The 25,017-nt window shown below is 44.5% G+C and overlaps 3 protein-coding genes across 4 annotated transcripts; 2 read left to right on the plus strand and 1 right to left on the minus strand.

Annotated features, from left to right (window-relative positions):
- The first annotated feature begins 30 nt into the window (after positions 1-30).
- pdcd7 (programmed cell death 7) lies at positions 31-12,388 on the plus strand. The gene is made up of 5 exons (XM_085464067.1): positions 31-1,070; positions 1,441-1,579; positions 7,830-8,060; positions 8,148-8,235; positions 11,958-12,388. Exons 1-5 carry the CDS (start codon positions 207-209, stop codon positions 12,100-12,102), a joined length of 1,467 nt encoding a protein of 488 aa, XP_085320193.1. The 5' UTR covers positions 31-206; the 3' UTR covers positions 12,103-12,388.
- A 917-nt stretch (positions 12,389-13,305) lies between these two features.
- ubap1lb (ubiquitin associated protein 1-like b) lies at positions 13,306-20,969 on the plus strand. 2 transcript variants are annotated; one of them, XM_085464090.1, is made up of 6 exons: positions 13,306-13,665; positions 15,190-15,310; positions 16,610-17,131; positions 17,830-18,036; positions 20,350-20,451; positions 20,556-20,969. In XM_085464090.1, exons 1-6 carry the CDS (start codon positions 13,613-13,615, stop codon positions 20,688-20,690), a joined length of 1,140 nt encoding a protein of 379 aa, XP_085320216.1. In that variant the 5' UTR covers positions 13,306-13,612; the 3' UTR covers positions 20,691-20,969. The 2 variants fall into 2 exon arrangements, with proteins under 2 accessions (XP_085320216.1, XP_085320208.1); XM_085464082.1 differs by lacking the exon at positions 13,306-13,665 and having other exon boundaries at positions 13,678-15,310; positions 20,556-20,968.
- Positions 20,970-20,974: 5 nt separating this feature from the next.
- On the minus strand, positions 20,975-23,133 carry kbtbd13a (kelch repeat and BTB domain containing 13a). Its single transcript, XM_085464054.1, has one exon. The coding sequence runs from the start codon at positions 22,776-22,778 to the stop codon at positions 21,282-21,284; it is 1,497 nt and encodes a 498-aa protein (XP_085320180.1). The 5' UTR covers positions 22,779-23,133; the 3' UTR covers positions 20,975-21,281.
- Positions 23,134-25,017: the final 1,884 nt, after the last annotated feature.

Below are 25,017 nucleotides of genomic sequence, written 5' to 3' on the forward strand. Positions count from 1 at the left end.
GAGCTCCACAGTACAGTGTACCTTCTCAAGGATGCGGCCCCTGAGTGGCTGAGTTCCACATTTCCGCCTGTAGGTGGCGATGATGCAGCCGCAAGTTGGTTACTACACAAACATCTAGAACTAAAGAAGAAAGTCGCCGCGTACTGTTCTGTTTCAGCGGTGTCGTTCCGAGTTTTCTTCAAGGATACGGTGACTGTTACCAGGCCATGGATAGCTCGTACCGCTCAGACACTTCGGGCTATAACAGCAGCTATGTGCACTCGCAGTACAGTCACCCCGGGCTTCACGAAGCGCGGGAGCCGGACCTCACGGCTCCACAGTGGACGCCTCCGCCGGCTTACGACGCTCGTCCCTTCGGTGTGGGTTTCACGGGGCCACCTTTTGCCCAACCTTATGGATTTGACCCCTCTGTGCCCCCGCCTGGTTTCGGCTGCCCACCCCCCGGACACCTCCTGAACGCGCCACTCCCAAGCATCCCCGGAGCCCCCCAGCAACTCCAAACACGGCCTCACGCTCCTCGCTGTGACCGTGAGCTAGCGTCAAACCGCAGCCACACGGAGCACCGCGGCCCGGTAGCGACACGGGATCCGGACGATGATGTGACCCGGCAGAGGAAGCAGGACACGAAATGGGTCAGACAGTTCTTACAGGCCACAGGGAAGAAGAGCTGCGGGAGGCTACAGAGCCAGCACTCGCCGCAACTGAGCTCCATCTCCTCCCTCAGACAGGCTCTGTACGGGGCAGCTCAGCTCATTTCACGGCTGGAAGACCTTTGTCACACTCTGACTCACTCTCTGCACGGTGACGGTGAGTGGACGCACTCATACTTAAGGGCTTTAGGCATCAAGGCAGAGCTGGCGGACAAAGCCAGACTTCTCGCCGACACCTCACGGTTAGGTGAGCTGAAGGCTCAAGTGTCCCGGGCTGCTTGCAGGAGGCTCCGCAGACTCAGAGCCAGGAGAGAAGCAAAGACGGAGGAGAAAGACGCGGAAGAGCGCAGGTCTCTCAAAGAGACCGCTGTAGACAAATGGAGGATGAAACTGATGCAGGAAGTGGAGGAGAAGAAAAAGGTATGAACGATTTTGTCAGCCACGTGTTTAAAGAGTTAACTGTTACACTTCCCGTGGCTGTAATCATGGCCAGGGTTTCATATTATGAAGTCAACTGCATGTTTGGGACAGTTTGTTCCACTTTTGGCTCAGATCATAGTGCTGCAAAGACTGTGTTTATGAGCGGCAGCCAATCAGACTGCAGCAAGCTTAAAGAGCGGTTGGTACTGAAACAAGAGGTGCTCCAAAGCGCTTGTGTCAGGGCTGCATCAAGTATGGAGAATGAAACGCTCTGAAGAGGGCTCATTATGGCCACAGCTTGTTCCGGTCATAGCGCCTGTCGTCCTGTGTGGTGTTGTTCCAAATGCTAACATCAGTGTTTGTGTTGCAGGAGAAGGAACTGAAGATGGCTGCAGACTCTGTCCTTTGTGAAGTTAGGAAGAAGCAGGCGGATGTGAAGAGGATGCAGGACATCCTGAGATCCCTGGAGAAGCTGCGTAGGCTGAGGAGAGAAGCGGTATCCAAGAAAGGTGGGAGTAGGTGTTGTATCGAGCTGGATGCAATCTCAGAGTGGACTCTCCCCCTGTCTATCAGGTTGCAGCAAACCTGAATCTTTCTTATTAATTTATGCTGGAGTCTTTAATGCTTTAGTATTGAATGGGCTTTGCAGACTTCACCATGGTTACAGTTGGACAATTTTTCCATGCCTTAAAAACATTTGACAGACCCCCAAAAGTCGTTGGTGGCGTTTGAATGTGTTCTTACTTAAAGACATGTTATTTGCTATAATGATTAGGGGTGACATACATTTTTTTTCCTGAGATGACACAAAAATGGGTATCTGGTGGGATGCTACGAAAGAATATTTGAGGACGAGGATTATTTCCTTAGCTTCCTTTTATGAAGAAGACAGCTAATGAAAATATCACCACACAGGAATCTCAGCTAAAAGGAGGCTTTACATTCTTATACTAAGAACAGGGCTATGAAAGATAGCCTTTGATTGTGTTGAATCAAATCAAATCAAATCACTTTTATTGTCACATCACATGTGCAGGCACACTGGCACAGCACATGCGAGTGAAATTCTTGTGTGCGAGCCCCACAAGCAACAGAGATGTGCAAACACAACAACACAAACGAGCAAAATACAAGAATGCGAATGGGATTATTTGTTTAAGACATTAGAAAAAGTTGGCTTTGGCCTTCGTTTTGACACATGGGTTTATATTGGTTGCATTTTATTCACAGAGATCCATGAGACAAGGTTGCCCCCTCAGCCTTCGGTTGTTCACAACTGCCATAGAACATTTGGCACAAAAGTTGAGAAACAACATGAAAGTTGCTGTGGACAGCAATCATCATAAACTTATTTTATATGCAAATTCATAACATGACATGGGCAGAATAATGCCCATGTTAGGACAGTCCCCTTATACTTTATTCAAACAGTGGCAATTTTGGTGGTCCTCAAATGGTCTCAGATACTCCTGTATACAAATTGCCTCCGACTATACTGATATGGTCAAAGCAAACATGAGACCAATGCTGGAAAAAATTGGTAGATTGTTTAGAATAAACCTTACACAATGATGACTGCACATGTGATTTATTATATAATATCTAGTATCCCACTTATATATTCAAGATTCTTACTTTAAAGAACTGGATAGTTTGATTCAGCAGTTTCTCTCGGGCAGGTCAAGTCAAGTGGCCTTGTTGTCAGAAAGTTCCTCCGAGACCTGGTGCTACATATTACATATAACAGGCAATCAACAAAAGACTATATAAAGTACAAGTGTGCCAAAATTGCAAAACAAACAGTGCAACACCAGGGCCCTATTTCAGGAAGCCGGTTTAGAAAACTCAGAGTGAAAAACGATACTCAGGGTTGAGTAACCCCGAACTGTCCAACTCGGAATATTCGGTTTCAGAAAGGCTGATAACAATTAGTTCAGTCAACGCGGAGTTGCTTTAACCCCAAATTAAGCGCGCGGACGAGGATACATAAAGCCCTGATTAGTGGAGCACAGATTAAGCGAGTCACCATGGAGACGGAGGGAAAGAAGGCGCGGTCAATGTATTTTACAGCGCTTGAGGCCGAAATTCTGATGGCAGCATATGCCGATAACATGCAAATTTTGCAGAAAAAAAGTAACACAGGCTCAGCTGCTAAAGAAAGGGAGCATGCATGGCAAACATAGCCGACAGAGTCAATGCGTGAGTGTTAATTTAAACATTGATCTAGGGATTTCCACCCATTTAACACGTTATGTTATTATATATCACGGGGCGATTGTGGCTCAAGAGTTGGGAGTTCGCCTTGTAATCGGAAGGTTGCCGGTTCGAGCCCCGGCTTGGACAGTCTCGGTCGTTGTGTCCTTGGGCAAGACACTTCACCCGTTGCCTACTGGTGGTGGTCAGAGGGCCCGGTGGCGCCAGTGTCCGGCAGCCTCGCCTCTGTCAGTGCGCCCCAGGGTGGCTGTGGCTACAATGTAGCTGCCATCACCAGTGTGTGAATGTGTGCGTGGATGACTGGATATGTAAAGCGCTTTGGGGTCCTTAGGGACTAGTAAAGCGCTATATAAATACAGGCCATTTACCATTTATATTTTATTTTATTTTTTATTTTATACATTTTATTTTGTGATGTGATGTGAGCGCAGGTGCAACCCAACAGGCCCCAAATGTTCCTGGCAGCAAGTAAAAATGAAATATAAAAATATAGTCCAAACAGGTAAGATGTAATTGTATTATGAGCCATAGTGCTTGGTCTGTTTGTCCCATGTAAATCAATTGCAGTTAGAGGCTACATTAATTTCCCCTCTGTAAGCACGTATTGAAATTATCTGAGCACATTACAAGTACATATTTGCTTACTCTGTATGCTCAAATGTGACCCGTTATAGCCAACAGAAAAAAAGCGGAGGCCTGAAAAACAGGTGGGGGTCCTCCACCACCACCCCTCACAGAGCCTGGCCACTTGGCTTCCACATTTGTGATAATGTTGGCAGCATCATATATGATCTTCACAGTGCAGAGAACACAAATTAGCATCCATTACTATAATGAAATAATTTGTTAGTTTGAAATGCTACAGGGAACTATGTACCTGTACATTAATGCTGTGGAAAGACTTCCTGTTCACATAGTCTCCTTCATTTACTGAAGGAGCAATGACTGGAATGTGAGTGCCATCTGTACAGCCAATCACGCCTGGGAACCGTGAGAATAAATGTAAAATTTAAGTAGTAGTTCAAGTATCACCACATCATGAATTAAGTTTCGTTCATGCTGATACCTGCAATTTTGTGGAATCCCTCTTTGATAAATCTTGTGGGTCTATGACCGGGGAACACCACAAACGAGTACAGGAGACGTTTCAGTGCAACTGTAACATTCCTGACTGCCCGACAGACGGTAGCCTTGGAAACGTGCTCAGCGTCACCAATATTATACAGAAAGCTCCCGTTTGCAAAAAACCGAAGTGCGATACAAATAATATGTACAGAACTGAGAGGATGTCCGCGATGTGTCACATGAGCAATATTAGGCCTGAGGATGTTATTCAAATAAATTATAGATTGTGCTGAAAAACGGTAACGTTCACACAGGAAATCATCAGGAAATGATAAAATGTCCAAACGCGCTCTAATCACTCTCTCCCGGCGGAGAGCTCTGCGGAGAATTTGGGCTTCAACATCTACTGGCTCTTCAAGGAAGAGCACGCCATGTCTGACACTTCCTACAGTCAGGTTTCCGACACAGAGGCGGAGACAGTCAGGGTTAGTTGAAGTAAACCTGCTAGGGGGCAGGTTAGCTTCACGGCGTGTGTCGTCATAGTGACTCACTCAGGCTTCATCTGAACTCGCTTTGTGAAACTGAAAACCCAGAGTTTTCGTTAACTCAGGGTATACTTACTCAGAGTTTGCACTAAACCGGCTTTCTGAAACAGGGCCCAGGCAACAGAACGATGCAGACACAGGACAGTGCAGTCACAACACTGCAACAGTGACAGTGGGTTGTGCAAAAAGTGTGTGTATGAGAAAAAAAAAGTGCTTATGGTAGGTGTGTGTCAGTCCACTCATTGAGTGTTCAGGAGCTTGATGGCTTGGGGTTTGGTTTGGTTCCCAAACTTTTTTTGCTGGGCCCCCCTTTGTTTTGCAAGAAAAATGTCCGCCCCCCCCCGCGCACGCACACGCACACACGCACACAGTTAAGCAAATACAAGTAAACAGCAATAAATTACAGGTAGTAATAAAATAAACTACTAACTCTTTTACGCTGCGTCCGCACCTACACGGGTGATTTTGAACACGCAGCTGTTTCGTCCACGTAAACGGCGTTTCGAATTAAAACTGAGATTTTTTAAACTCCTTTTTTGCGTTTCCGTGTGCACGAGGAATACAGAGTTGGTCACGCAGCGTCAAAGGTATGCGCCTTTTTCACGTCACGCTGTGGCCACGTTATTGTTTACATGAGATGAATTGCAGAATGATAGAGACGAAATACTGTTAATCTGACTGTCTGCAGGTTTTACACGCAGTTACTGTCCCTCTGTTTACAAAGGCAGAGGCGTCACGGTGTCATTATTTTATGTGTTGTTGTTTTTCCTGTGTAATAATGTTCAACATTGCATCAATACATTTTTCAAAAAATGCCTCTCTGTGCAAAATGGGTTCAAAAACATAAACAGCTGTGGGATCCTGTTTGTCTGTGATTTGAACCGAGGGGACAAATCGTGGCAGGATCAGCCTGATGTTATTTGTATCCTGCTGTAACTTTACTGTATAAAGAGCAAACATCTCCAACATGTCAGGAGTAGTTAGTCATTATGAGAAGTGTTTGAACTAAAAATCAAGAATGTGGGATCCTGTCCCTGATTTAAACAGCCCAGCGCTGCTCCCGATGCAGGGAAAACCAATCCTGCAGGGAGACCTACCTCAGCACCTGTGCAGGTGAAGCCAAAGGGCAGATTTGCTTCAGCAGATTTTCTAGTCTTTGTCTTAGAATGAAGCTGGTTTGGAAACTTATTCAGCGACGCTTCATCTCCTGCTTTGCGTTTGTGTGGGCGCCCCGTGGTAGCAGTGTCCAAGCGTTTTGGTTTTTTTTCCCCTTTTCATACTGCGTCCCCCCCCTGCAATTGCTCTTCGCCCCCCCTAGGGGGCGGGCCCCACACTTTGGGAAAGTCTGGCTTGGGGGAAGAAAGTGTTTCACAGTCTGGCAGTGAGGGCCCCAGTGCTCCGGTACCTCTTGCCAGAAGGCAGCATGGTGAAGAGTGTGTGTGAGGGGTGTGTGGGGTCCTCCACGATGCTGGTGGCTTTGCAGATGCAGCGGGTACAAAAAGTGTCTGTAATGCAGGGAAGAGAGGCTCCAATGATCTTCTCAGCTGTTCTCACTAACCATTGTAGGGTATTGTGATCCAGTATGGTGCAGTTACCATACCAGAGTGTGCAGCTGCTCAGGACGCTCTTGATAATTGGACCTCCATAGAAGGTGGTGAGAATGCATGGAGGGAGATGGGCTTTTCTCAGCTTCCGCAGGAATTGGAGATGCTCTTGGGCCTTTTTAGTTATGGAGCTGGTGTTGAGGGACCAGGAGAAATTCTCCACCAATGAATTTGATGCTCTCGACGACCTCCACAGAGGATCCCTGTTAAGTGGACAGTGATCTCCTTTGTTTTTTCCACGTTTAAAGACAGCTTGTTGACTCTACACCAGTCCGTTAGCTGTTGCGCCTCTTCTCTCTATGCTGACTCATCCCTCTTCCTGATGAGACCCACAACAGTCGTTTCCTCAGTGAACTTGATGATGTAGTTTGAACTGTGCATTGCTGCACAGTCGTGAACAGCAGTGGGCTGAGCACACAGCTCTGAGGGGCTCAGGTCCTCAGTGTGGTTGTGTTGGAGATGCTGTTACTGATCCGGACTGTCTGAGGTGTCTCTGTCAGAAGGTCCAGGATCCAGCTGCAGAGGGAGGTGTTCAGGCCCAGTAGGCTCAGTTTTCCAATGAGGTGCTGAGGAATGATTGTGTTGAATAATGAACTGAAGTCTATGAACAGCATTTGCACATACATGTGTTTATTGTTGAAGTAGGTGAGAGGTGCCAGAGCTGACAGGAGTTCAGTTAATTTGGGTCTGTTGTGTTGGTCATTGATCAGTGATGACTGATCCAACAAACAAGAGATCAACTGCAGGGATTATGGACACTTGGAACAGTCTGAGGGTTGTTAGAGTGCAGGTGGGGGAACCTGACCTGATGTAGGTGAGGTTTCAGGGCACATGTACCCATGCATTCATAGGTGCGTCATGAGCCTCACATCCACTGGCCTCCACAAGTGTCCTGGAATCTGAGAGAGTCCGTGCAGGCGTCCCAGCGTGAAGTTATGCAGAAATGTTTAATTGCCAAGTTTAAACTCACACATAGATTCAGACATGAGACATGTGACTCCATTTATGCCAGGTGTCGTGGAAGTTTAACACTGAAAAGCACAGCACTTCTTTAAATACAGGTCATCCTTGACCCCTCAGAGAAAGAGATAGTGTCACCTAAAGACTGCTTCCTGCCTCATCCCACCACTTCCCGAGAGATATTGGAACAAAAATCTCCACCTGTCGAATCCCCCCACACGGCCCCTGGGTGTCTCCAATGTCCTCACGAAGCCTAGTTGAGCGTGCAATAAAGTTGAAACTAAATGCTGTCCCGCATGAATTCAACTGAGTGACACAGAAGCGATATTACTGAAACGTGATAAATAATAAAATACATTTCCATCACACAGGCATTGTGACTGAGTTGCAAAACGATGAGGTGTTCAGCAGCACCCTGGAGCAGCTGAGACTGGTGATAAAGAGGAGGACTGTAGTTTACTCGGCAGAGGAGAAGGCCCTGATGGTGATGCTGGAAGGAGAGCAAGAGGAGGAGAGGAGGAGAGAGCGGGAGCGCCGAGTGAGGAAGGAGAGAGAGCGACAACTGCAGAGGAAGCACAGAGTAGACTCCATGCTGTTTGGGGGTATGGCTGTGCACGTGTGTGTGCGTGTGTGTGCGTGCACAGGATATGACTGTGTTGTCATCCACTCCTGTTGTGTTTGTTTGATAGAGGAGTTCCCAGGCAGCTGTGCCCTGCAGCCCTTCAGAGACTATTACAGCCAGGCGGAGCACTCGCTGCCTGCGCTCATCCACGTCAGGTCAGTCTGCTCGTCACACATCTTTGTACACTTTGCTTTCTCTGTTGGGCTCTTTGTTAGGGGTGCAACGATATTCGTATCGATATTGAACCGTTCGATACAGTGCTTTCGGTTCGGTACGCATATGTATCGAACAATACAACATTTGTAATTTATTTTATCAACTTTCCTTCTGACGATGCTGTCTGTGTGGAGCGCTCAGTGAATCTGCGTTCGACTACTCCGCCTAGGCTGCACTGTCGAGCGCAGATCCACTGAGCGCTCAACACAGACAGCATCGTCAGAAGGAAGAGCGCAGGGCACCTCCCCCACCCTCATTCAGATCTGGCGTTTGGAATTATTTTGGTTTTCATGTGACGTATGACCCTGAAGGTAAGCGAGTCATGGACTAAAGTAAAACAGTATGTTGGATGTGCCATGCAATGCTCAATTACATTGGTGTTAGCTCGTTAACGTGTTGGCCGTCTAGCCCCATGCACGGAGCGATCGGCGGTAGCTCGTTAACGGAGATTTGCCGTGTTGTGGCGTTAAGGTCATTTCAACGAGATTAACCTGACAGCACTAGTGGGAACACAACGAATATGACTGCACATTTACGCCGACATCATCCCAGTGCAAAGACAAAAACAACAAGCATGCTACTAACTTTAGCCGAGTCATTTAGACAGCTGTTAGCACATGATTCTCCTTATGCTGCTGAGAATATAGCCCAGAAGAAGCGGATAGTATAGCTTTTATTTTGGAAAGAGCCATTTCTCTGTAATAAACTCTCTTTTCCAAAGATGCATGATTCCTCAATCAGATACAGGGCTCGCAATATCGCTAGCCCGACGTCCTGGGGCTAGCGATTTTTTCAGTCGGGCTACCAAAATCTATCTCTGCCCTGCCCGTCGGGCTATTGTAGGAAGGAAAAATATATGTCAATGCTTTTGCATTCTTTCAGAAATGTAGCTGGGTAATTATGTCATTGGCATCGGTGAGCCACTGTCAATATGTGACATATTGAAGTCGCGTTTGAATTTGCGCTTGTTTTTTTGCTTTCACTTTGCAATCGTGCGAACTGTGTATAGAGAGCGACAGCACTGATCTGTGAGTGATGATAATTTGTGCACCAATTCCTCTGACATCGTCTTATTAATCATTAGCTTACTATGCAAACATGACAAGTGAAATCTCCCGCAGCTTAAACATGTGAGAGGTTGATCGCGCAGAGAATCGCTGAGCTTATGTGAGTCCGTGTGTAAAAGCAGCAGGATATATATTTTAGTTCTGCTGAGCCAAATAAGACAGGTCAGGGTGAAGAAGTGACAGCCAAAGAAAAGCTTACCACAAAACGGAGAAGTTATGACAAATCAGACTATAAGGCAAAAAGAAAGTGCAGCTTTATGGTTTCATGGACAAAAGAATTTCTGTGGCTGCAATATGACGAGCTAAATAACCAGGGCTGCACATAAGTGGTCCGCAGGTGCGCATTCGCTGTCAAAATAAAAAACACGCACAAGGGTTAGGGTTAAATTTAAAAACTGTACTTTTGAGTTAAAATATATATTTATAATTTTAATAAATGACAAATTAAAAAGGCATGAACATTTTTTTGTATCGAAAAAATATCGAACCGTGACACCAAAGTATCGAACCGAACCGAACCGTGAATTTTGTGTATCGTTGCACCCCTACTCTTTGTGAGGAAAGTGTAGAAAATATGAATAATAATATAATAATAAATTTTATTTATAAGTGCCTTTCAGACCCCCAAGGTCACCTCACAGTAGCACGTAAACAATACCATAAAAAACATAAGAAAAATGTACATATAGCAAACATGGTAGATAAAATCTAGACATAAACAGTCATAAAAGTATAAAAGCAAATATAAAAACTGAGCAGGTAAAAATGGCCTAAGACAGATCAGGTGTATGCAGTTCTAAACAGATGGGTTTTGAGTAGTGATTTAAAAGTGGTGAGACAGTGTGTGGTCCGGAGAGCAAGTGGGAGTGCATCCAAAGTCTCGGGGCAGAACAACTAAAGGCTCTGAGTCCCATGGTATTCAGGCGAGCAGGTGGAACTGACAGAAGGGAAGCTGAGGAAGAGCGGAGTGTACAGAGGGGTGAGTATGGAGAAGATCGGATAGATATGGAGGAGCGAGGTTATGAAGCGCTTTGAAAGTGAGAAGCAGGATCTTGACACGGAGGTGAACTGGGAGCCAATGGAGCTGTTTAAGAACAGCTGTTATATGTTCAGTGGATCTAGTTCTGGAAATAATACGAGCAGCTGTATTTTGAAACAACTGCAATTTATGGATGATTTATGAGGTAAACCATAGAGAAGAGAATCACAATAATCCTGACGAGATGTGACAAGAGCATTGACAAGTATGGCGGTACTGTGTGGTGTGAGTGAGGGACGAAGACGGTTAATATTACGGAGATGAAAGTAGGAAGACCGAGTGATATTATTTATATGTGCTGTGAAGGACAGAGTGCTGTCGAGGATGACACCAAGACTCTTAACCTGAGGGGAGGGTGTGACATCAGAGTTATCAATGGATAACAAAAGACTGGTTGGAACTGGAGTCAGTTTTGATCTGGAGCCTATTAAAATTCTGTTTTATTGCCATTAAGTTTAAGAAAGTTGTGAGTAAACCAGAGCTTGATTTCACTTAAACAGTCAGAAATGGATGTGGGTGGGAGAGTAGCTCTGGGTTTGGAGGACAGGTAGAGCTGGGTGTCATCTGCATAGCAGTGAAACTGGATGTTATGCTTCCTAAAAATATTACCTCGGGGTAGGAGGTAGATGATAAAAAGTAAAGGACCCAGGACAGAGCCTTGGGGTTCACCGGAATTAACTGGAGTAGATACTGATCTGTGACGGAGTAATTGAACAAACTGTGAGCGGCCAGAGAGATAAGAGGTAAACCAGGCGAGTGCTGAACCATTGATGCCAATAGATGCTAATCTGTGAAGGAGGATGCGGTGGGAGATGAGTCCAGAGTCAGCTGCAAGCAGAAGATCATTGGAGATTTTTACCAGAGATGTTTCTGTGCTGTGACATGAACTGAAGCCAGACTGAAACTGTTCGTACCGGTTATTGACAGTGGTTAAACTGGCATCTTATGAAAACATGGCTCGTGGTCTCTTAGATAAATATTATCAGTATAACTGTATTTGGTCTTCTTTCACCAGTTGGCTCTTTGCCACTTGATGTACATGTAGGTAAGTGAGTAGTGGTTGGTGTGTGCAGAACAGAGTACAACAGTGTCCCAGCCTGAGTTGGCTGGGACGTCCACTCTGGGGAAGCGTGGCAGCGGTGTTGAATGTGGATGATCCTTCTCGCTGCAGAATGAAGGGCTTGGGAATGACAGCAGCTGCTGACATCCTCTTCCTCGGCACCGTGTTCAACATACCTGAGTGCTGCAGACCTTCAAACTTCTGCTTTCCTCGAGGTGTTCACACTGATGATGATGAGCTAACTAAGTGTGTGTTACTCCCACTCTTCATTCCAGTGGCAGCAGCAAGGCTCGTGTGGGGACGTAACAGCTGCAGTTGCGTCTGGTGTTTGCATTTATCATAGTTTTGAATGTTCCCACATGTATAATGTTAGAAGTGACAGAGAGAGGACTCGTATGGCAAAAACAGCTGTTCAATAAGAGAACGAGCTATGATTCGTATACCAGCAGTTTGACTAATAACATGAGTTCTGCCACCCACGTATTTGTGTTTCAGAAAAGAATGGGACACATGTTTGGTGGCAGTAGATCATCCTGGTAGTTCATCCGTTCCTCAGAGCTGGGTCCTGCCGAACCCCCCATCAGACCAGGCCTGGGCCTCCGCCCTGCAGACGAGTGACACGGACTGTGAGAACCTCTGACTGGTCCTCGGCTGCACAGTGCAACAACCAGGTGACGGTGACAAAGATGGCCGCAGCTTACCTGGAGCTTTCAACGCGCTTCCATCGACACTTAGACGAGAGGAGCAGCAGTCTCTGCATTTGAAACGGATGTAAGCCTTCTTGGGACAACAGGAAGTGTTTTATCTGTGAGGTGCAGCGTGGAACAGCCCACAGTATGGACTTATGCCTGTTTTCTTTACTCAGTAACAGTTTGTATTTTACTCTGATGAATTTTCTAAAGACAAAATAAAATGAACAATATGAAGTTGTCACGCAGTTTATTATCCACAGCAACATATTACTCATGGTTCAGTGCCCATGTGTTTAGGAGAAAGTGTCACCTGTAGCCCGACTCACATGAGAGGGGTAAACGCTGCTCGATCACAGAGGAGTGGGCACAGCAGGACGGTGTCTGCGTCCTCTGATCGTGGCTTTTCTCAGCTCTGTGGTGTGCAGCAGCTTCATTTCTATACAAAGACTTTACACTATATTGTTAGCTACAAATACTACAGCCCCCCTTTAAGACGTCTGGTCTTCTGATTAGCTGCCCTGTATAAACATCGGAGCCAAGAGCTGAAAAGGTGTTGATCTCACAGGGATCACGTGTACTTTCTTTGACCTCTTCGGTCATGTTGCCATGTTTAATGATTGTCCTCCACTGTGAAAACACGTAATGCACCTAATAAAGTGACCGGGAGGTAAGTGTGGCCACTATGTTGTTAGGTATAATTAGTGTGTGTTAAGTCCTTATTGACTTCAGAACAGCCTTAGTTGTCACGCTCAAGAACTCAGTCTGACATTATTTGGGCTTTACCTCACAACGGCTTATCCTAAAGAAGATGCCTGCGCATCAGCAACAATACTTGGGTAGACTGGCGTTCAACAGTGCTGAGGAGGCACTAAGGAGCTCTTCTGCAGACAGTTTAAAGCAGTCTGGTCGTTCTCCCCTTATTGCTGCCGCAGCTGCTGCCACCAAGCTGCTCATTGTGTGTGTGTGTGTGTGTGTGTGTGTGTGTGTGTGTGTGTGTGTGTGTGTGTGTGTGTGTGTGTGTGTGTGTGTGTGTTAAAGATGCCATCAGATCATCAGTTTCTGAAATACTCAGGTCAGCCTGGCACCAAGTCCCTTCAATCACCTTTTTTCTTTGTGCATTCTGATATTTAAACTTCAGTAGTGCGTCTTGATTGGGTCTAGATAGCTAAAGGGATTAAGTTGCTGCCGTGTCATTGGCTGATTATATACTTGAACACCTAATAAAATGGTCTGTGTATATACACATATACGTTCAGACTCAGACAGGTGCCCTGGAGTCTAATATTTGTGTGACTTCACACAAATATTAGGGACATGTGGGTGTCCTCGCGACTGCAGGCACCATCTGATGTCCTTACTTGCTTCTCTTGAGCTGTCAACTGTGTACACAGTAAGTCAGCTGATGAGGGTTACTGGAGATCAGTGGATTAGTGTCCCAGGTGGTTCTCTAAGTGATGAATGATACATCACAAACTAAGTGACTGCAGCTCTGACCACACAAAGACACAAGGGTAAGCTTTTTTTCTATTTTCAACAGTGTATTTCATTAGATCTCTCCGTGTGTATATGCGTGTGTGTGTGTGTGTGTGTGTGTGTGTGTGTGTAGGGAGAGTGGGGGATTTAGAGCACATTTTATTGTATTTATGAAAGGCACATAGTCTGCTATGTGACTTAAAGAGTAGTGAGTGTGCAGCATCAGATAATTATACTTGTCTTAACAAGTCTTGCACAGCTTTTGAACTTAGAAATAGTCATATACACATTTGTTCTTATTCAGCAGCAGAAAGCGTCAGAGGTGACACACAAAGCCTTCAGCATCTGTGGTCTTTGGTGTTACGAGTCCTCGGCCATCTGTCTGCTGGCTGTGTCTTCATGCTGCACAAACCTGATTAGTGCTGAGTGCACAGTTGTGTGTACCATCTCTCTCACACACACACATTAACACCTAGAGACAAACTGTAGGTTTGTTTGTTTGTGAAAGAGGCCGTCCATTCTCTAATCTGAGCTCGAGATGACAGAAAGGAAAAGCTCATGATGACGGTTTTCTAGGAAAATCCTTTCTCGCTGCTTCATGCTCTGTTTATGAATGTGATAAACACTTCAGCAGAGCTCCTCTTCGTCCTTGTTTTCCGGATAGGAGTAGTTTCTATGAGCCTAGAGGAGGATAACAGAGGCTGCATCATTCCTACCGATGCAGAGTAATGATGGTGTCGTGGTACCTGTGTGCTGATGACTGAGAAATGGATTGAGCGTTGTTGGCAGTCTGACATCTTTATTCAAGCCTGACTGAGCATGGAGAACACAACCGTACCTTACAACAAAAATTGTACTGTTTGACAAAAAGAGTAGTTGAAGGAAGATTTATGGATTGATTGTGCTGATGAGGACAACCTGTACTCACTGAACCGCTTCGACGTCTGATGTGCATCACCTTTATGAAGATGAAAATCGCCTGCTGAAGTTGAGTGGAATCCCCTCTGAGGAGGACAAGACTGGACTTGGACTTTGTAGCACAGACTTATTACTGTAGAATCTAAACATTCGACAGTTGTTGATCCAAAGTAACACTCAAAGCAGTGATGCTCTTACCTTTCTTCACATGCTGGAAAAAGTAAATACAAAAAGCATTAAAAGAAATTATAATAACCCTGTTATCACATAATGTTAATTGTTTTTATAACCTTATTGAATATATTAGCGATAACAATAATGTTTGACAGATTACAGAGAGAAAAAAGAGACGGTGTTCTATTTTGCCTAATGGAAATCTTCAGGCTTCTCGTGGGAGGAATCATCAGGGACTCTAATATAAAAGCAGAAAATATCGAAAGGCCAGCAGAAGTGGAGTGCACACTTCTGCAGTTAGAGCGGAGGGGTTAGAACAGGGCCACTGCCTGAACGCTGCAGCTCTCTGAGCTTGTGGAAATACAGATTGTTGTGTTTCCTTTCAGGGAGCACGGCGGTCCACATTACAGATCCACAACTGGAGGGATTGTGTGAGTTGTTCTATGGCTGACTTATCTTTGTTTTCTCAGTGGACTGAGCAGTATGGATGGTGTACCTCTGAGGGTGCCTCAGAGTGCTTCCTTTCAGGAACTAAAATATTCTGTCAGTACGACTGTCCCTGACTACTTCAACATCCTGCAGGAGACAGAGGTGAGTGTGTTTCTCTCTCTTGTGTTTCCCTGTTTGTTCCTCCTCCTTGCTGTTCTGTCTGTTGTGCAGTGTACCTTCTTTGCTGCACTGCTTTGAGCTGTCACCATTATTTCACTCCTTTAAAAAACACCAAAACAAACAAACCCTATCACACTGACAGGTGATAAGTTACAGGAAGAACCATGGCTCAATATCTGACTTTTTATGTTTTTTGTATGTATGTGATTAGTACACACTTACTAGCACTGCCAAATAAAAGACAACATTGCTCTTTACAGCTTTATGAGTATATGAAAGATGAAGGTCGATCTCGGACAAGAATGTTACAGCTGATCAGATTCCATACACAACATCACAGGTCTCTGTGCAGAAGAGTGCAGTCCTAGGATCAGCTGAGATACTGCACAGAACCCTCAAACTCGCAGGTAGAGGGCCTTGCACATACCACTAAAGGATGTACGCTTTAACAGGTAGCACTGGTATGGATCTGTCTTAGATTCAACCAGGTGCTGGAAACATTTCGTAGATTTTGGTCCATATTGACATGACGTCAGAACCCTGCACAGGAGGGTAAGCCACAGAAGATCACAGAAAAGGCTGGATGCTTGCTGAGTGCTACATCTAATCACTTTAATAGAAAGTAGATTAAATGGGAATGGGATAGAAAAGGTGGTCGTGACAATACAGAACATAGTCTGTCTGTTATTTTTATTTATTTATTTATTTGTATACCACTTTGGTCTACCAGGTGTGTTTTTAAAGTGCTGTACAATACAAATTTAAATATAATAGTAAAATAGCAAAAACCAGACATTGCAAAAAAAAAAGAAGTCAGTCACCCACAGAGTTAAAGGCCAGGATGGAAGATAAGAAACATCTGACCCCAAAATAAAAACTGTCATCAAAGCTACCTGGGCTTCAAATCACCTCCAAAGGGCTACGAGGGGATTGTCTCCATGCCACATTAATGCAATAATTAATGGGAGAGCATCCCTATCAAAGTATTTTTCATCCTCATTACTGAGTACAAATCAACATACTTTCCAGATGTTAGACATTTCTGTATTGTAAATGGTTTTTAGAGTAGTCATTGGTAATAATGTGAGATGCTAGATGCTACCATAAGTTTCACAAGCCTTACATTAGCCAGTCAAGTGTTGTTTACACTCAACTGGCTAATGTTAGCAAGCCAAAAGACTAAACAATAAAATAATGAAAAGCCTGTCATCATTGAGTTGAATTTAAAAATGTAGCTTCAGACCTACAGAAGGACTTACACGATGTTTGCATGTTTGACAGTATGGATTCAGTCTGGAGAACTGGGTGCTAACTGGGCTGCAAAGTGGCTTTGCCACCCAGCACCAGCTTAACCCCTCTTCCTCTTCATCAAGCCTGCTGTCATCTTGTCCACCATACTGGATGCTGTTTAGCAGCCCTCGACAGCGGTCCCACAGCCTCAACTCCTCCATCCTGCGTACCAAGGCTACCATCTCACCTTCAGATGACGAAGAGGGCACTACACAGAAAGCCAGGACGAGTTCCATAGTGACAGTGAGTCCGGGGGAACAGCGTCCTTCTGCAAACTGTCAGCGTGGTCAGAGGAAAGCACAGAAGGCCTTTGTCCCTGACCTGCTGAACCCCCCGGCCTGTCTGAGCAGCCTGCCCCACCAGCGCAGAAAGAACCTGCGCCAGTGTTCACTGTCAGTGCTCGACACGCCCACACAACAAGATCCCAACACAGAGACTTATCCCCAGAGCACTTCATCACACACAGCCTCGGACACGAGGATCCCTCCCAGCAGAACCAGCACAGCCAGCATGGTAAGAGGAACACGTGAGCTGTGTGTTTATGTGTGCGTGTGCTTTTGAAACTTTTACTGCAGAATGTAATACACAGTACAATACAGCTGATGACTGTGATACAGCATCACTGTCCAGGGAAAAAACACTAAATTCATACAGCCGTCTTCCAGCTTTACTTTGTGTTTATTGTCATAATTTCAGTATGTGGCTGTTCATTCACGAGGCCATGTGAGTCGGCAGTGTGGCGAAGTCTCAGTAGTCTAGACTATTGATAGTTCTATTTCCTGTCTAAATATAGCTTGAAGCTCATGGCAGTACCATCACCTGAGCTGCACGGTCAATCTCGAGTATAACTAGAACCAGACAGGCTCAGCATGATAACAGGTTCACTCTGTTTATGGTCAGGATTGTGACTATTGAGATGTGTCAGATATTCTCATGGGATTACATTTCTTTTAATGTCAGCACTATTAACTATGAAAGGAAATAAGGTCTTCCTATCCAGCTTTTCTCCATTTTGCATTTTCAAAATGTTTTTCATGGATTTACACTCTAAAAATAATCTGCGTAAAGTATGCTCTCTGAATGCAGCCAAGGTGCAAGAGCTTCACGAGGATTAGCTAGTGTGAATTCTCACTAAAGCTGCATGTCAGGTCTACCATGCCCTGTTCTTTCTCAGCCACTCGCTACATTCACTGCAGTCTGCCATTTCTTAGATATTCAGACCAGACACCTGTAGAAACCCCCCTGTCATGTCAGGCCCCAGGGGTTTGTCCTCCTCTGCTTTGGACTCTACAGCAGAACTCCTGTCAGCTCTAAACCCAGCGGAGAGAGAGTTGCTGGAGGCCATCACTGCAAGGGGCTACTCTCTTCATACTGCCATCACTGCCCTTCAGAGGACAGGACAGCAGACCCCAGATGAGGTCAGTGTTATATCCAACAACAAGGCAGTGCTGCTCGAAAACACTTGGTCAACTTTTGGCTCCAGCTGTCGGGATCATGCAGTCTGTTCTATAAACACTGATGCAGTACAAATACAGCTACTATAAGTCAGTGTGAAAATAGTGGTCACACTTGGACCTACAGCATTATGGGTCCATGAACCAAACAGAATAAATCTGAAAGGACAAGAAAGGATAGGTGAGAAACCAGGATCAGCCTTAACTGTGCATGGATTAAATAGCTTTAAAGAAACAAACTTAGTCCTTCAGCAACATTTGTTAGTTCTGATGCTGGAAGATTAAAGACTAGTGTATTTCATGATTTCACAGAGCTCACACTCTGATCTGAACTCTGTGCCTCAGTCAGTATGAGGTTCTCTATCATTGGCTTCGTCTGCTCACCCCTAACTTGTCGTGGCAGATGGTTGCCTTCCCCAGCCTGGTTCTGCTGGAGGCTCTTCCTGTTAAAAGGGAGTTTATATTTCCCACTTTCACCAAATTTCTTGCTCATAGAGGGTCACATGATTGTTGTTGTTTTTTTCTGTTTTCTCTGTATTAATGATTGGTCTTTACTAGAGATGATGCGATACCATTTTTTTTTATGTCCGATACCGATATCATAAATTTGGATATCTGCCGATACTGATATGAATCCATATAGTGTGTTTTTTAATCAATATTTTATTTTTTAAATATTTTAATCAATCAATTTTAATATCTTGCTGCTTTTTGTATAAGTTCATACTCTGTTATACCTGTATGCAAAAAATACACTGCACCCAAAATATTTCATAGTTCAGCAAAATGGATCAATCTAATAAACTTAAACCTGCAGCATCCTCCCTATTCTGGTATTTTAAAGAGTAAGCAACCTAACTAATAGGGTTGCAAACTCCCAGCAAAAAAAAAAAAAAAAAAAAAAATAGGGAACCACCCTCCACCTCATGATGCTTAATCGACGTAATCAACTTTAATTTGATGCAGTGTGAAAAAAATGCACAGAAATAAATTATTTTCCAAGAAATATTAAATAGATTCAACATCTTTGGGTGTAAGATTCAGATAATTATTTATTAAAAGCTCGACATTTTAAATGAGAATAAGAAAGAAAAGTATGTCTTTGTGCCCCCTTTTCCCTGTTCATGCCCTATCGGCCCCCCTGGCTAAACTTTGCTAGATCCGCCCCTGCACAGTTACCAGCCGTCAGCTGCGTAGAAAAAGATCCTGGTGTAGAAAGTAATATTAAATAAATTCTAACAGCAGCTTATCAAGCTTAAACGTGCTGCTGTCGTGCTGCTCTATTACATTTTTTATTTCTCTCCGATATCCGATCTAGTAATTTACGTCAGTATCGGACCGATACCGATACGTAATATCGGATCGGTCCATCTCTAGTCTTTACATAACAATATAAAGCACCTCAGGGTGGCTGTTGTTCTGATTTTGCACTATAAATGAAATTGAATTAAATTGTTATCTTCTTAATCACAGTAATAAGAAATGACTGCCTTACAGAGCATATTATTGTGTTCCTGTTTGGTCTGGACACTGTGCTTTGTGTATGTTAGAGCAGAAACAGGTTGCAGTAATGTGTGGATGGTGGATTAGTGTTAGTCAGAGCATTACTAAAGTTTATATACGTTGTAGAGGAACATCCACAGTTTCAAAGGCCTGTAACAGAAAAGATGACACATACGTTTTAACGAAATGGTTGGTTTGGAAAGTAAGTTGTTGAGAAAGTTCTACAGGAAAGTTAATTTTTTTTCCCCAAATCACTTTAAACTTACTCTCAACTTCACTGAATATTGAAAACAACAACTGGCCCTAATATAATCCTCAGCTGTCGCACTCATGCACCAGGGTTGTGTTTTTGCTTTTATTTATCACCCATCTGTAAACAAATGGAAAATATAAAATTACATTTTACAAATTAAACTACACATATTCATACTACTTTTTAATTTATTACATAAACCTTACCCAATGAATCAATCAACTGACTAACAAAAAATTATTTGGCCGTTATTTTGGTTAATAATGGAGTTCCACCGGGTTCTGTGCTAGGACTAGTTCACCCAGATACCCAACTTTATCTATCCGTAAACCCAGATAATGCGCAACAATTAGTTAAACTGCAGGAATGTCTTAAAGATGTAAACATATGGACTACTCAAAATTTCTTGTTTCTAAATGCAGATAAAACTGAGGTTGTTGTATTAATTGAATCTGATTGGAAACAGTCAATAACTTTTTCCATGTGACAGCTCTTCTCTTGTATGAATGAATATTTGGCAGATCTTGAGTTATCTGGTGGCGTGTGACCACTTGTGTCAGCTGGGTTATGACATGTCCCAGGTGGAAGAGGCCTTGGAGATGTTTCAAAACTGTGAAACAAAGGTAAGTTTTTAAAGTTATCGGAGACAACAAAGCTTGGCACTTTTTGTCTGATGAAGTCAGTTCGATTAGAAACTTTAAAGAAAGTAAATGTTTTCTTTCTCGAGGCAAAGGAGTTCCTACACCTGCTGAATCAGTTCAATGAGATGGGCTTTCAGAAGAATGCCATCAAAGAAGTGCTGCTGGTTCATGAAAACCACCGAGATCGGGCCCTGGAGGAGCTGATGATGCGTGTGTCCTGATAAAACACACACACTTTTCACATTGATATCTTGCAGACAATCATCTGTATTCTAAAAATTGCAGTCATATCTGACCTTGTGCTGGTATGAAACAACTGCACACATATAGTTGATGCTGACACTGCATTGTTAGATGATCTATTCATATTTCTGAATTAACCCATATCTTCTTTACCACTTTTTTAGATTCGTTTTGGAACAAAAATACTCTGATTAAAGTCCTGCTGTGTCTAAATTTTGAAGTGACGTAAATATTTGTAGTAATTGTGAACAAACTTATTAAAAGTGTGAAATTAATTTACACCATGACCATCTGTTTTCTTCAAGGACTGTGCAATAAAAAGTGTATATTACAGGGTGGGTCCCACAAACAAACACGATAAAAAGCTACATTAGTGCTAGCTTTGCAGCTTCATCCATCAATCCTGCTTTGATTCCTCCGTAGACAGTCTGAACAGTAAACAGTCTGAAATAATAGTTTGGGCAGACTAAACCAATTCTTTAGAGGTGCGATTGAAACAGCTGCAGTGTGGGCTGTAATCCTTTGCCACATATTATTAGAATAGAAATCAGAATGATGATCACCAGCTTTTAAATGTGCTGAGAGCATCCCAGGGGACATCTGTGACAGACATCAGTGTCTCTCAGGTTCTGGCTTGGGCAATTTCCTAAAAGGGAGGGAGTGGGTTTAGGAAGCCTCATCAAAAATGTATATATGGATCCAATCCTGCCAAAACCTTTCATCTCACGCCGGAGCCTCCATTTGTTCTCCTCTATGGTGTACTCTGTGGTCACGTGTCTGCTGAGCGTGAACACAGAATCTCCTCTGACCGCTGCCGTGAACAGAGAGCTCTTGCTGTTCCCGTACTGACCGGACATCACTGTCCACTGATCTGAAGTCAGGTTGTAACAGTCCATCACACATTGTAAGAAGTCTTCACATGGTCCATTCCGCATCACATAGAGGTTATCCCTGTGGGCCACCATATGAAGACCATAACTGTGCTGGCGGATGAGTGTAGTGACCAGATTCCACCGATTGTGTTCAGGTACGTACTCATGGATGTCTGTGGCCCCTTTCCCTTTCCAAAGACAGATATAGATCCTCTTCATGGCTACAGTGGACACCACTGAGGCTGCAGGGCACGGGAGGGAGGAAACAAAACTCCAGTTCTGATCAGACAGCCCATATCTCTCCACTGATGACAGAGCCTTCTTGTTATACTCCCCTCCTATAGCATAGAGACATCCCTCATGACCTATCAGAGAGAAGTTGTAGCGTAGCTGCTGAGGTCCACAAATCACTGACCATGAATTGGCCACGGGATCGTAGCAGAATCCAGTCTCCACCACCTTCTTGCTTAAATCATACAATCCTCCGATTATGTACAGTTTGTTGTCGAGGACTGCCACGCCTGCCATGATGGTGCTGGTGCTCATAGGAAGATGTGTGAGGATTCGCCACTCTTTTTGCTCTTCATCCAGATGACACACTGTCCTCTGGGCATCCTGGAGCAGCTCAGTGGATGGAGAGTGACTGCACACTGCCATGTAGCTACTTGGGAGAAGAGACTCAATGTACTCCAGCAGCTTACTGGGTAAGCTACGAACCTCCTCCCCTAGGTCAGCGTAGATGTCTCTGATGAATAAAGCTGCTCTGTGGAACAACTCCCACTCTCCGTAGGTTGCAGCTGTATGAAACATGAGCAAGCAGTTTTGGGAATTTATAATATTGATCAAATGCTTGGTGAGAGCTGGCACCTGGAGAAAAGCCGTACACTCTATTGCTTCGACGATCTCGTCACTGTTGAGGATGGGTCGCTTCCCATCCAGCACCTGCAGCAGAACTTGAAATCCCAGATTCCCCACACATTTCAGCTGGACCTCCTCCTGTTTAGACTCTCTCATTCCTGACTGGAACAATGCTCTGAAGTACTCACAGTTTTTGACTACAGTGGGTTTATCCACAGTGAAAACACAGTCTTTAATGCTGACTCGCAGGCTGTCTGCTCCCTTATATTGTCCTGACTGTTGGCTCAAGTGTGGGCAGCTGCTGGACTCCATGACATCTGTTCCATAAATCTTCATTTCATCTCCGGTGGAACTGGAAACGACGAGAAAAGTTTGAATCACGCCAAACTACAGCACGTAGACTGCGTCGTACCACAAGCTTGAGCGAATCCCTCTGATCCAGACCAAGGGTATCTGACACTGTATAAACTATTTGTTTGCAGAGCTCTGACAACAGACTCTATACATAGCAGCTAGAGGTGTGTCACAGTTCAAGTACATTATGAGGACATGCAGCCAGAGCAGAAAGAGGAGCTGGATAGTAGCTGTCAGTGTGCTGATGATTCACCCTTCATTTGTGGCTGACAGTTCTGGAACAGCTGAAGCTTTGTCCTTGATCGACATAAGCAAGAAAACTAAAACAATGGGCTTTTCCCCAGGGGCAGGACCTCCACTGGTATCTTTATCTTATGTTTATTGTGTCTTTTTCCAACGTGTTTCCAACACTACAGTCGACATAAAGGCAAATGTACAGGTCTACACAGGTTATAGTAAGATTCTGCTCATAATTTCAAAATTAGAGTGAAGTTACTCACCCCGGTTCTGTTAGCCGTCAGGGCTGGGGGGCTGGGAGGAGGTGCTGGCCGTCAGACTGGGGTCTGGGATGCGGGGCCTCCCTGGTGGTGTGTTGGTGGTCCTTGTCGTCTGGGGCTGGGCGCTCATGTATGTACCGGCTCACTCCTGGTGGCCGATTGGTGGGGCCGGGCGCCTGTGGCCCGGCTGGGCTCCTTCCAGGGGGTGGGATGCCCTCAGGCCTCTGGTCTCAGGGCCTGAATCTCGGTCCTCTCTGGCACAGCTGGCTGCCGGCAGAGCCCGCGGGCACGCCACTGCAACCCCCTCTGGTCTCTACTCCGCAGCTGCTGGGTGACCTCTCCTTTGGGGCTCTACTCAGCTCTTCCCAGGAGGGTGGCACGGTTCCCCCCCTTTGGTGGTGCTCCTCGGGTCCTTGTACTCTGGGGCCTCTGGATATCTGGGGCCTGGATCTCCTCCATACCTGCTTCATACCCTGGTGGACGGGGCTGTGGCTCCCCACACTCCCTAGCAGATCGTTACATGGAGAAACCTTTGGAATGCAAGCATGCTGATCCACACAGGTATGCACACGGGTGTTCACAGACGCGGACTACAGCTTTCTTGGCTGCTGCCTCAAAGCACATTGTGCGCTGTCTATCTTGCGTGCTGCACAATATCATTTATTATTTAGTATCTACTGTTATCTACTGCTAGCTAGTTTATTGTGATGGTGCCGTTTTTATTATGTTGCTCTTTGTTGTTTGCTTTCTCTTCTGTTTTTTTCTCCATACAGGTGACCCAGGTGTTTTGTTTGTTTTTCTTTCTTTTTTCTCCCCCTTCTCACCGTCTCTTCTCCCCTTTGGTTTTCTTTCTCTCCCTCTCTTTCTTTCATTCTTTCTCCCTGTCCTATCCCCCAGTCATGTCTGTCCCGTTTGTAGCAACCGAAAATAAAATAAATTCATAATTATATTAAAGGTCAATCAAATGGACCAATATGGCAAGGCCATGATGATCCACTTGGTAAAATAAATCCGCTTGGCATCTTTCTTGGCCTTAAGACAACAATTCTGATGCTATAGATCCAAACGGGACACACAAAAAAACAACAAAAACAAAAAAACAAAATTAGAGTGAAGTATAAATATCTTGATCTCACTTTGGAGCCTACTTTAAAGGTTAAACACGATCATGCTAAAACTTGTTCAGCTTTCTAAAATTTATCCTACAGATTTTTAAGTAAATTAGGCCTTTCCTAACAGGAAGGAAGCTAGAGTACCTAGAGAGAACCCACAAGGACAACATACAACCTCCACACAGAAAGGTGCAACTGCAATCACTACTGTGATGCCTGTGTGTTAATGTTTGTACAGTAAATGTCTAAGTGTGTAAATTGCTGCTGAGAGGTCCTGAAGCAGTGTCTTGGTGATATAATTTAGCCTAGTCAGGGCTCTAGACTAACTTTTTGCCATGGGCGTACCGGTACGCCTAACTTTAAAAAGTTGAACGTACCGGCACAAAAGTTAGGCGCACACAAATTTTATAATAATTTATATAATATAATGTGTTTTTCTGGATACACTGTTCTTTTTCAGCATTCAAAGATTGATGAAACCGTGTCAGAGCACTGGCTATGAATTTCAGAAGGATCAGGCCTTAACATAAGGCAAGGCAAGTTTATTTGTACAGCACAATTCAACAACAAGGTGATTCAAAGTGCTTTACAGAGACATTAGAAACAAGAACA

Source organism: Copadichromis virginalis, linkage group LG1 (assembly GCF_057382275.1).
Source record: "Copadichromis virginalis isolate Kocher_CV1m ecotype Utaka linkage group LG1, C_Virginalis_male_GT1.1, whole genome shotgun sequence".
Lineage (NCBI taxonomy): Eukaryota > Metazoa > Chordata > Actinopteri > Cichliformes > Cichlidae > Copadichromis > Copadichromis virginalis.

Coding starts and splice junctions, on each gene's coding strand:
- pdcd7 (XM_085464067.1), top strand. CDS start 207: ATGGATAGCTCGTACCGCTCAGACACTTCGGGCTATAACAGCAGCTAT. Junction 1,580..7,829: donor AGAAGCGGTATCCAAGAAAG/GTGGGAGTAGGT, acceptor TCCATCACACAG/GCATTGTGACTGAGTTGCAA. Junction 8,061..8,147: donor AGACTCCATGCTGTTTGGGG/GTATGGCTGTGC, acceptor TTTGTTTGATAG/AGGAGTTCCCAGGCAGCTGT.
- ubap1lb (XM_085464090.1), top strand. CDS start 13,613: ATGATACATCACAAACTAAGTGACTGCAGCTCTGACCACACAAAGACA. Junction 13,666..15,189: donor GACCACACAAAGACACAAGG/GTAAGCTTTTTT, acceptor TTGTTTTCTCAG/TGGACTGAGCAGTATGGATG. Junction 15,311..16,609: donor ACATCCTGCAGGAGACAGAG/GTGAGTGTGTTT, acceptor CATGTTTGACAG/TATGGATTCAGTCTGGAGAA.
- kbtbd13a (XM_085464054.1), bottom strand. CDS start 22,778: ATGAAGATTTATGGAACAGATGTCATGGAGTCCAGCAGCTGCCCACAC.